Below are 12,934 nucleotides of genomic sequence, written 5' to 3'. Positions count from 1 at the left end.
CTATCACTTTCCAATAAGGCCAAATGTTCTCTAGCCTAAAAGCCCTATCAATACTGCCATTAACCTCTTACTGCTTCCTTTCACTACAAACATTTTCAAAGACAATGACTGGCTCCATGTGCTCTCCTCCAAGTTATTTTTGACCCTAAAACAATGAGTTTTTCATTCCCATACTTTATTTATAATGTAATATGCTATATTTTTAAAAAGACTTTTTTTCTGAAAAAAAAATTACCTATCATTATAAAAGTACATATTAATATAATATGAAAGCCCTCTGTAATATGGACATAATGTGATTTAAGGCTTCCCTTCCTTTTACCAATGAGAATCTGGGTCATTTCTATTGTTTCACAGCAAAAAGACTTTAATAGATGTGTTCATTCCTCATTTTGCATCATCACAGGATTTCATCTTCTTAAAACATACTTCTCTTTGCATCAGTGATAATTTCCTTTCTAGTTCTCCTACTTTAACTGCTCCTTCCCATTCTTCTCTCCTAGCTTATTATCCTTTGGGCAATCATATCTATTCACAAGGCTGAAGAATCTTTCCATTCTTCACCTTGTCTCAGCTCTAGACTAGTATTTTTAAGTATTTCCACAAAAGTAGCCCAGTGACCCCTCCAGGTTAACAGATGACATGTGAATTCATCATATACTTTTGCAAACATTCTCTGGATCCTCATGTCAGCTAATATAACAACCCAAATAACTCAATCCTCAATCCAAGTATCCTGAACCCGTCTCTCTCAACTCCTATATTATAAAACCTACAAACTCAGTCTCTATTGAGTATATATCTACTTCCCCCTTTGTCTTCTTATTGTCGTCTTCTTCATTCTTGCCTTGGCCATTATCACAGCCTTCCATTTGGTCTCCTACCTCTAATAATTCTGTGCATCCAATCCATGATACGAACTATACCAGATATCTTTCACAGGCCTGATTATATTATGAGCCAGCTCAAAAGTATCAAGAGCACACCTACTAAACCAAACTCAATACCTCTCTCCCAGACTCAATTTTTCAAGTCCCATTTCCATCTCAACCCTTAGCTCCTGCTCCACTTATAACTTGCAACGCCTCACAGCTTTATTTGGTGTTCCCCAAGCCCCGAAGGCCCATCTCCCCTTGTTTCCTTCTGAAAAAATACAATTATCATTAGACTTCTAGCTAAAAGATCACCTCCTTTGTGAATGATTCCCTGGAACTTTAAAGAAATGTATATTCTCCTTTTAACACTTGAAACATTTTACCTTGTTAACAGTTAGAGATATTTATCAATCTAAATCATTGAGAAATTGTTACTTTAATTACATATGCAGTTAGTTTTGGTTTATAGATAATCTACTAAAGGACTGGGCAATATCCACCAACTAACAAATCAAATGTAGTCTGTTGGGGAAACTGTTGGAATACAAACGCTTTTGCTTCTTAAAAACCACAGTTTAACATTATCTGAACCAAGACTGGATAAGAGGATACTTTTGACAACTTTAATAGTCAAGAAAAAGTCATACCTTTATAGCTGCTTTTTCATTAGGGAATGTGGCAAAAGCTGTATGTTTCTGGAACAGAGTTAAGGTACAAATTACTTCCAATATAATTTCAGTTTCTCATAAAGAAATCTGACATTTTACCAGTGGAGTAATGTGACATGTTAATAAAATCATGGGAAAGTATGAAAAATCAAGACCATTTAACTGATTACTAATTTCAGTCCAGTGGTTTTCAACATTTTTTGAGTCAGACTTGAGATGAAAGCTATGCAACCTCTATCATATAAAGACACATGTTTTACACATGCAAATAGTTCAAAAGACCAAAAGTTTAAAGATCTCTTCCACACAGAGGGTCACTTTTAACCAACTAAAAATGTATTTCCTTCATTTGTGACAGACCTAAAGATTTTAAACTTTTCCTCTATACATAACAATGCACACTATAAAAACATTCACCAACAGATAAATCGTTCTTCAAGGTGCATATTTCCTTTGTGCTTTATCTTCATAATAATGTTCAAAGGGAGAAGCATATTTTTAAACATAAATTATAAAGATTTTAAAAACCATCAGAAAAGCAACACAAGTCAAGAGTAAAAGAAACACTATGCTAAGGAAGAGCTCTGGTCAATGCTTATTAAAAGTTACTTTAATAATTATATCGCACACTCTAATTTTGTCTAATCTGATCCACGATGACCTAACGTACTTAAATTGAGCCATATATATATATATTTTTTTAATTTGAGGGTATAAATGACACTTAAACTGATCAAAATTGGCCTTTCTTATAATTCAGTAACTCTCAGCATGGGCTGCACATTAACATTAAAATCACCTGTGGAAACTTTAAAACCACTGATGTCTTGCCCCATCGCTATTCCTATTTTAATGAAGAGAAATCAAAACATCTTTGGATATAAAGCAAAACAAAGTAATTGTGTAAATTCCTACATAGGTACTTTTAACAGCCCTAAAAAATTGTTCCCTAAAAGATGCCATCGGGAAATTTTTATGAAAAGCCTCTTTTTCTAGTTGAAATTCTGCATTTAATTTACTCAAGTCACCAATGCAGCTTCTTCTCTATTTTGATGAACGATTTAACATTGGCTTATAAATGAATTAGGACTTTTAAAAATCCCTTGATGCACATTTGTAAGAATACGCTGAGTCCAGAAGCAATAACCCCAAATTCAAAAAACTTGTGAGGCTCTCAGGATGGATCTGAAAACTCAATATAACTAAGCTAATTTCCATTCTTCTGCTTTGTCGTTCACCACTGCCCTTTTCTGCAGTTCTATGACTAATCCAGACTCAAGCCGATTAAAACTCCACTTCGCAGAGCAGATATTTTGATACAAAAGAGGTAGGATGGGGGAGCTCCCATCACACAAGTGCATCTTTCCCACTCGTTTCCGCCTTACTCCTGTCAGCGCTCCCCCTCCCCGGTCGCTTGCCAGAGGCCTTCCCGGGAGACTCCGGCGGGGCGCGCCCTTACCAGTCGTCCCTTATCTGACAGGACGCGCACGGACTGCGCCCCGAAGTACTTCAGCAAGTCCTCTTTCTCCTCAGCGGTAAGCTCAGCCGGCAGGTGCCTGATCAGAAGGGTTCGGTCGCCCCGAGGCGGGGAAAGCGAGGAGGAGCTCGTGCATCCCCTTGATATCGCAAGCGGCTGCTCGGGAGCTGCCATTTTCCTTGGAGAAGCAAAACAGAAATCGTGGGAAGAAGTCTCAGTTAAAATCGCAGCATCAACACAAGCTGGGGTATTTTTTCCGCCTCGCGCTAAGGATTCTGGAGACCAGGAAATACCGAGACAGAAAGTCACCTTCTCGCGAGAACTACGCCACGGAAAAGCCGCAACCCTTCGGAAACTCGGGGAAGGGCGCGGTGCTAATGACAGTAAAGCAAAATGATTTAAATTCCAGGCAGCTCCGGAAAGACTTACAAGCGAAAATTAGCCCAGAGAAGTGCGAGGGTTACCACAAGTCGTCAATCGAAGAAGGTACCAGGAACCTCAGCCACTTGAGGGAAAGAAGCTGAACGCTCAAGGACACGAGGACTCACGACTGCGCATGTGCGGGCTGGGCCAGTCACGGGGCGGGGCGGAGCGGGGCGGGGCGCAGCGCGGGGCGCGGCGGCGAGTGCTGTCAGAAGCTGCCCGCGCGGCTGTTAATCCCTGGCCTTGGGAAAGCGAATTGGCCTGGATATCAAGTAGGACAACTTGGGTGTGGAAATACTGGGTATGTTCTTAAAGTCTTTCGATGGTAAAATCTAAAGATAGCCAGTTCTTCAGTCAACTTATTAGACACCATGGGGAGGATAACTCAGTTTAAAGGGCAAAAAGTTGAGACTTTTTTCTTGAATCAGTAGGCATTTAGCCGAGGGATAGGCACCCGCCAGGGTTCATTTCACAGAAATGGCAGCCTCTAGAAAAAGGTCGCGTAGTAAATTATAATGTGTGTGTGTGTGTGTGTGTAGGTGTAGGTGTAGGTACTTTTCTCCTTATTTTACAGCTGAGGACACTAATGTACAAAGAGGTTAAGTCACACAGCTATAAAATGGAAGAACTAGGATTTGACCCTTGGTGTTCTGACTTGGGGTCTACATTCTAATCCACCGTTCTGCCTAGGTTCTGAATGGAGTAAGGTAGAGATCATCCCCGGAGGGTCAGAAATGTACCCCTCACCCCATACAGAGAGGTTGTTCAGAATTCTAAAGAGAGGTTTTATTCTAGACATAGCTGCTACAGGCTGGAGAACCAGAGTTCCTCTTACAGCTGTTTTTGCCACTTAAATAAATGTTAGAGATACAGCAGTAAGCTGTATACCAATGATCTGCTGTCATCCAGCATTGGTTGGGGAGAAGGAGAGGGACAGATACTAATGAAAACTTAGAAGACAAACATGAGAAGAACCTTCCCCACACACACACACCAAAATACCAGATAGGCAGAGCCAGACCATGTAGACGCTGTAGGTTTGTTAGGAGCCCTATTTATTTGAAGAACATTTAGAAACTGACAAATTCTTTAAATAGGTGTGTGTTGAGGGGAGAGACTCAAAGTTTAGGTATGAAAATTTCTCTGGTTGCAACGCGAAAAATAGAAGCGGAAAGGCCAGTTGGACTACTGTAGAAGTCTGGAGAAAACACTGCCAGAAATAATTTGGTGAAAGTGGACATGTAGAGAAGGAACTGGAATCGATATATGTTTTAGAAGTAGAATTGATAGGAACTTGCAGACGAAGAACAGTAAGCAAGGATGAATTCTGGATTTTTGGCTTAAGCTCCATATTATCCATCTGTAGATGATGATGCCATTTCCTGAATGTGAGAAGATTGACCAAGTGTAAGTAGGTTAGAAACTGTAGTGGGACCTTGGAAATAGGGGAACATATATTAAGTTTAAGGTATCTTCAGTATCCCTGTTTCAAGTAGGAAGTTGAATGTGTATGTTTGGCATTCTTGTGAAAGGTCACCACTAGGTATGGCATCAACCTATTTATATCCGAAGAATGACAAAGGGTATAGATAGAATAGTGCCCAGAATAGCGTCATGGGACATGCAGATGTTGAGAAGTTGAGGCGAGGAAGAACAAGACAATTTCTGCCCTCTCAATGCTTACTTTCTAAAATTAAGACAGAATAAACGTGTAAATAAAGTTCTTTCAGAGAATAATAAATGCTTTGGAAAAAATAGGGTAGTGATATAAACTGATTGGAGTGGTCATGCTGTTTTAAACACTGTCCTTCACCGACTTTTTGTGTGTGTCCTTTGAGGACTTGTTTGGAGCTTCTAGCAAGGGAGCACCGCTACGCGTATGCCCTTACGGAAGAATCATCCTCCTCTATTGGGGAAAGTCATCCTCCTCAGCAGGGTGTGCAGCTTTGGAAGAGACATATATGGGGCAGTTAGGAAGGAAGGGGAACCCAGCTAGTTAGCCAGATAAGCCAAATCAACTGTTGGGATTAGTTGATGACAGGTACCACAGCAAAATCACCCTCACATCCTCCCTGTGACTCTTATGTTTAGTAAAATGTTCCACATATAGTGCACATTCTGTAAATATCTATTCAATGAATGAATGCATGAAGGAATTCACTTTTATATTCACCACTGTCTCCTACAGTTAGGAATTACTACAGGGGCTATCAGAGTTTAATGGTCATTATCTACGGTAATTCAGGTATCATGACTGAGTGGAGTAGTTACATGACAGAATTTTATTTTCTCTCCACTTAATTGCTTTTAGTTGTACTAAATGAAATCTACCTTATCCTTTCCATGACAATGTGTCAGGTAGAGGTCATAATTTTCTAGTCACTTTCAGTTGCTATCAGTACAGTTGGTTTGAGATGTCAAGTTCAAACTCCATTAAGGTGTCTCCTCTTACACTCCCCTCATATCAGGCTTGACCTAAAGGGTTGCAGGAATATGTAGTACACTTTAATCTTTTCTGTATCTGAGTGTAGGTGTGTGTGGTCGTACCTGAGAAGCACCTTTCTCATTCCCTTCTCTTTGTCTAGCCCAGAAGTTCCCAAACTTTTTCAGTTATTGGTGCCTTTATTGTCTCAGCAGTTTTTTCTAGCACCCCTTGATGCCACCTTATTTCCTATTCTACTCCGGTTTTCCAAGAAAACCACCGTGTTAGCCAGGATAGTCTCATGATCCACCCACCTTGGCCTTCCAAATGTTTTATATAAGAGCAGCAGCCAAAAACCCAGCTTTTCAAAGACATGACATTCTTAAAAGGAATTAAACAGTATCTAATGTTCAAATTGAGAAACATCTCAAGCTGGTAGTTCAGGTAGTGTCTGGTAAACAGTGAGTATTGCTATGTTTCCCTCAAATATTTAAAGTATCCCATAGTACCTCTGTAAGGTGGCAAGGGTAGCTAGAGCACCTTAGCACAGTTTGAGAACCATGAATTTAACTCATTTTCAGCCTTAATTTTTCTATGTTGGGGAATGGGAGGAGGGAAAAGTACTGGAGCTTGGGCATGTCTGACTTCACTGAGCAATTGTTGATTCTTTATCTCATTCTTGTTCTCAGGGGTTCTGTGTGTTGATGGAGGTCCCCGCTAACATGGTGGTTTTCTTGGATTCATTTTCATCTTCATATTCCTCCATGTCACTGAGTACCTTCTCAGACAGAAATACCTTTTTTACTTCCTTTGGTTTGTGTTCCTAATTTTCCTCAGTTGACCACGTGGCTATTTGTACTTCCCTATTACATCTTACCGTTTACCCCCAAACTCCCTATTTTTCCACATGAAGACAGGAAAACCCTATCCACATGAAGATAGGGTCCTATCTCTGGCATGCGTTGGAGAACCACAGTAGGGAGAAGGTTGATCCCAGTATTTGTCCTGGCTTCTTGCCAGAAGCATTCCCCTCACCCTCCACAGCCAAGCTTCTAAAGAGAGAGACATAATTATTCTTATTTCTTCATCTCCCATGCACTCCAAATTGTGCTCCTACCTGACTTCTGATCCCATCAGTCCACAGGGTAGTTCTTGTTAGGGTCACTAGTTACCTCCCAGTTACTAAATCCAGTAGGCCTTTTCAGTTCTCATTTTAGCTTTTCAGCAATGCTTGGCATACCTAACCACTTCTTCGTTGAGACACTATCTTCCCTTGATTTCCAAAACGCACCACTTCTCCTACTGTTCAAGCTCACTTTCTCTCCTGCTTTACTCCAGTAAATCTTTGACTCCATGCTTTCTCCTATTTCCTGTCACCTTGAATCCTTCCCATTTCTTTTTTTTTTTGAGACAGAGTCTTGCTCTGTCGCCCAGGCTGGAGTGCAGTGGTGCGATCTCGGCTCACTGCAAGCTCCGCCTCCCGGGTTCACTCCATTCTCCTGCCTCAGCCTCCTGAGTAGCTGGGAGTACAGGCACTTGCCACCACGCCTGGCTATTTATTTATTTATTTATTTATAGATACATGGTTTCACTGTGTTATCCAGGATGGTCTCGATCTCCTGACCTTGTGATCGCCCCACCTCGGCCTCCCAAAGTGCCGAGATTACGGGCGTGAGCCACCGTACCCAGCCCCTACTTTTATTCTTAAATGGTGACCTTGCTTCATAATCTCATTGGGGAAAAAAAGTGAACCAAATAATAGAGGTTTCCCATGTCTATTAATCCTAACTGTATCTGTGAGTCTTAGTTAAGCTAACCTCTCTCTTGGGAAGTAAATCTCCTGCCTTTCATGTACTTTACTGAGCCTTTCTCATCAGTATATACAAATATGATTATTTACCTTTTGTTTAACAAACCAAAAGCAAATAAAATAATTTTTAAAAATTATCTTCACTTTCCTCTTTGACTACCAGTTCATTTCTTTCTGTTAATAGCAAAATTCTTGGAAATGGTGGTTTATATTCATTGTCTCCAATTTTCTTCTCCTATATTCTGTTCAGAATATTCCAATAAGATTTGTATCCCAATTGTTTTTCTGAAATTGCCCTTCTTGAAGTCATCAGTGACCTCTACACACTGCTAAATCCGGTGGTCATTTCTTAGATCTTATCCTTCTTGATCTATAAGCATTGCTCACTAAACACAGTTGTTTACTCTGCTGTAGAAACAACCAACACCCTACAAACAACCAATAAACCAAACTCACTTCATTTGGCTTACTGAGTACCATACTTGCCAAGTTTTTCTCCTATCATTCTGATCACTGTCTTTATTTCTTTTGCTGATTGCTCTTCATCTCCTTGACTTCCAAAGGTTGGAATTTCCCATGCTTAATCTTTCTTTTTTGCCCTACCTGTACTTGACAGGTCATCTCATTCAGTTTTATGGCTTTAAGAACCATACATTGATGACTACCAAATCATATCTTCAGCCTGAACCTCATCTCTAAACTCCGAGTCCATATATTGAACTGCTTACTTGACATTTTCTCAATGTTATATAATAAGCATCTCAAAACTAAGAGGCCTAAAACTGAGCTCTTGATAGTATTCACAAATTTTCTTTCAGTTTTTCCCATCTCAGTTACCTGTGACTCCTCTATATCTTTTATATCTGTCCCGACCCGCAGGACAGTCGAACGGGCCCTGGAAGGGGGAGTGGGAATGGAGGAGACAAGAAAACACGAGAAATGGAGACAAGACAAATAGCCTGATCAAGTCTCGTTTATTGAATGCAGGGTCATGCCTTATATAGGCTGGCAGAGGAAGAGGTTGGGCCAGGGCGGCGACGGGGGCCGGGTCTTCTCAAATTACAATTGCGCATGCGCCGTGTGTTTGTAATTTTCCGGGGCGCGGGATCGCACCTGCCCGGTAGGCTGCATATCTTCCTGGGCGCGAAAAAGTTTGCGCGCGCGGGAAAGGTTTAGGCGCGCGCGGGAAAGGTTTTAGGCGCGCGCGGGAACAGTTTATAATGAAGAACCCGGAAATGTGCCATTTTGTCTCCACTTTGCGGAGATCAAGCAACAGAGGTTGGCTAACTCTGGGCCTCATGGCTCCGGACATATATCTCATGCCTTGACATTCCGCAAATTCCCTTTATCTTACCTTCAAATTATATTCAAAATTTGACCATTTTTCACTGCCCCCACTATTTCTACCATCCTTGTCCAAGCAGCCATGATCTGTATGGAATATTGTCATAGCCTCATGACTGGTCTCTTACTTTTGCCCTTGCTGTCTGGACAACACAGTAAGACTCAACAATTATTTCATATATTCCTTTACATTTCTCAACTCTCTTGTTGTTATTTGGAACTATATGATTCATTTTGGTAGATGGGGTGTTAATTAAAGCAACGTGTGTCAATTCCAGAGTATCGCATGAAAGATTGGATGTGAAAACAGTGATCATGTAGGCCACATATTGAGGTGGTAGAACCTCAAGCTAAACATAGCCTAGAATACTAACTCACCACATCAATGACAGCTCCCCGCAGAATCACTTCACTCCCACCAAACTTTGCATCAAAGTAGTAAATAACTTTTTTTCTGTTAAAGGTATTGATAAGATAACAGGATTAATTTTTACCATGCAAAGTCCATTCTAACATGATTAAAAATATATTGCTTCTTCAATGTATTTTTATCACAGAAGCTAGAGTGATTCTGTTAAATCTTCAAAACTCTGCAGTAACTTTTCCCCTCACTTAGAGTAAATGCTGAAGTTCTTTTGATCTGTGAAAATTTTCATGATCTGACTCCTCCAGTATATTATTTTTATGACTTGATCTATTCTTCCCTTCTTCCTTCCCTCTACTGTAAACACACTGACCTTCTGGCTGTGCTTGAACACTTCAGACCCATAACTAAGACCTTTGCCTTTACCATTGTCTTGTTCAGGGATGCTTTTCCTACAGATATCTGCATGCTTAGTTCCCTGACTTTCTGCAGATGCTCAAATGTGACTTTCTCATTAAATTCTTCATTGTCAGTCAACACCATCTCTGCCTCCTCTATTCTCTTGCCATACTGCAAACAAACAAAAACAGCAACAACAAAACTGAACACTAGATTTTTCAGTGTTTTTGTTGTCACTGTGTAATAAGCCATCCAATTACTTGGTAACTTAAAACAACCATCATCAAAGTCTTTTCTCTTTTCCCAAGGTAGAATTCATGTCTTCATTCCATTTGTTATTGTAATACTTTTCACCTCTGCTATAAAAGTTATCATAAATATACTTTATTATAAATAATTGTATACATAATTTCATTATTACTAATAAGCTCCTTGAAGACAAGAATTTCTATATTCATCTTTATATCCTCCAAGCATTAACATAGTACCTTACAAATAGATTAATGATCATTGAATGTTGAAATATGTATTAATGAATATTTGACTTATGTTTTAAAACATGTATCAGTGAATAAATTAATGTTATTATCAAGAAAATAAAAAACACTGCTGACAACAAGGGATTACATATTCAGCAGTTTGCATGATGACTTTAGGAAACCAATCTAAAGATTCCTAGGCAAAATGATCAGAAAGTTAAAATGTCAATATTATTTTTGTTATTTATTGATAGATTAGATAATATGTGGATCTCACACATAGTTATTTGTAGACTTAGTCTCTTCCTTTAACTAACAAGTGAACAGAGGCAGGATTTATGTGAACTTTTGACTATTGCAGGGGTAATCAGCCTTTTCTACTGGAATATAACTTGCTTGTATCTGCTGTTCTGAGATGGAACCTAGAGAAGATAAATAGCACCCCAAAAATATTCCTGTTCTAAAATACTTTCTTAACTCCATTTATAATTTGGAATCCATTTGGATAGCACTTTTTTTTTTTTATGTATGCAACCTGGAAGGCTATTTTTCTTAATATAAACCTATACATTTATGTTGTGGGAAGTCAGGGACCCTGAACAGAGGTACCGGCTGAAGCCGTGGCAGAAGAACATAAATTGTGACGATTTCATGGACATTTATTAGTTCCCCAAATTAATACTTTTATAATTTCTTACACCTGTATTTACTGCAGTCTCTGAACATAAATTGTGAAGATTTCATGGACACTTATCACTTCCTCAATCAATACTCTTGTGATTTCCTATGCCTGTCTTTAATCTCTTAATCCCATCATCTTCTTCATAAGCTAAGGAGGATATGTGTCGCCTCAGGACTCTGTGATGATTGTGTTAACTGCACAAATTGTTTGTATAGCATGTGTGTTTGAAAATATGAAATCTGGGCATCTCAAAAAAAGAACAGGATAACAGCAATATTCAGGGAACACCAGAGATAAGACTTCTGGCCACTGCTGAGCCAGACAGAACAGAGCCATATTTCTCCTCTTTCAAAAGCAAATAGAACTATTACTGAATTCTTTTTCTCAGCAAAGAACATCCCTGAGAAAGAGAATGCACCCTGAGGGTATGTTTATAGACGGCCCCCTTAAGGCGGGCCACCTTTTACGGTTGAAGTCGAAGGGATGAAATAAGCCCCGGTCTCCTGTAGCGCTCCCAGGCTTATTAGGACGAGGAAAATTTCCACCTAATAAATTTTTGTCAGACAGGTTGTCTGCTCTCAAACTCTGTTTCCTGATAAGATGTTATCAATGACAATGTGTGCCCGAAACTTCATTAGCAATTTTAATTTTGCCCCATCCAGTGGCCCTGTGATCTCATCCTGCCTCCATTTGCTTTGTGATATTTTATTACCTTTTGAAGTATGTGATCTCTGTGACCTACACCCTATTTGTGCACTCCCTCCCCTTTTGAGAATCACTAATAAAAACTTGCTGGTTTTATGGCTCAGGGAACATCACGGATCCTGCTAACATGTGATGTCTGCCTCGGACACCCAGCTTTAAATTTCTCTCTCTTGTGCTCTTTCCCTTTCTCAACCCAGCTGAGTCACTTAAGAAATAGAAAAGAACCCATGTAACCATCAGGAGTGGGTTCTCCTGATACATTTAAGTATTTATTAGTTGATATAGTTTGGCTGTGTCCTCACCCAAATCTCATCTTGAATTGTAACTCCCACAATTCCCACATTTTGTGGGAGGAACCCGGTGGGAGGTAATAGAGTCATGGAGGTGAGTTTTTCCCATGCTGTTCTTGTGATAGTGAATAAGTCTCATGAGATCTGATGATTTTAAAAAAAGAGTTTCCCTGCACAAGCACTCTCACTTTGCCTGCTGCCATCCATGTAAGATATGACTTGCTCCTCTTTGCTTTCCACTATGATTGTGGGGACTCCCCAGCTATGAGGAACTCTAAGTCCGTTAAACCTCTTTTTCTTCCCAGTATCAGGTATGTCTTTATCAGCAGCATGAAAATACATTAGTCAATCAAAAAATTAAAATGTACTAAACGTTTCAGAAGATGCCTAGAGAAAGTGTTTCAGCTGATAAATGGTACTGGCATAAGTAGTTGTTTTTCTGTAACATGACAATGCTAGATTATCTTCTGTCAGGTGAAAACTAAATTACAGACAAATGCTGAAGTATCAGAAAATACAGCTGTTACCAAAAAATTGGAAAAAGAAAGACAAATTAATAGACAAATATGTTTAAAGAATATAAACAGGTGTTTTTACAAAAAGGAAACCTGAATGGCCCATTAACATATGGAAAAGTGTTTAACCTTACTAGTGGTAATGGGAATGCCAATTAGACCCCACAAGAATATACCATTTCTCAATTCTCAAACTGGAAAACATTATACATAGCTATAAAATTTAATGTTGGTGTGCACCTGAGGGCAAATGTCTGTCACAGGCATTTAGAAAAGTAAATCTTAGTATTTATTTGGGTAAATGTTAACATACTTTCTGATCCAGTAATTCTGCTTTTCAAATCTATCTTATAGAAATAAAAGCATCTGTATACAGATGCTGTATACAGATGCTGAAAGGTTGAATTAGCTGAACCTTTCAGCTAACAGAGCTACCAAAAGAAAATCTGAAGACAAACTTTTTATTTTACAACTTCACCAT

General features: G+C 39.4%; 1 protein-coding gene across 2 annotated transcripts in view; it reads right to left on the bottom strand.

Annotated features, from left to right (window-relative positions):
* RNPC3 (RNA-binding region (RNP1, RRM) containing 3) overlaps nucleotides 1-3,582 on the bottom strand; it is a 30,992-nt gene extending 27,410 nt beyond the window's left edge. For both annotated transcript variants that reach the window (XM_011935213.1, XM_011935214.1), the window contains exons 1-2: nucleotides 3,003-3,582; nucleotides 1,523-1,570 (exon numbers count right to left, since the gene is read on the bottom strand). In XM_011935213.1, the coding sequence (XP_011790603.1) occupies nucleotides 1,523-1,570; nucleotides 3,003-3,194 (240 nt within the window). In that variant the 5' untranslated portion in view covers nucleotides 3,195-3,582. The remainder of the gene's footprint in view (nucleotides 1-1,522; nucleotides 1,571-3,002) is intronic.
* Between the last annotated feature and the right edge of the window lie 9,352 nt (nucleotides 3,583-12,934).

Source organism: Colobus angolensis, unplaced genomic scaffold, assembly GCF_000951035.1.
Source record: "Colobus angolensis palliatus isolate OR3802 unplaced genomic scaffold, Cang.pa_1.0 Scaffold141, whole genome shotgun sequence".
Lineage (NCBI taxonomy): Eukaryota > Metazoa > Chordata > Mammalia > Primates > Cercopithecidae > Colobus > Colobus angolensis.
Note: the sequence above shows the minus strand (reverse complement) of the source record. Positions and strands in the feature narration are given on the sequence as shown.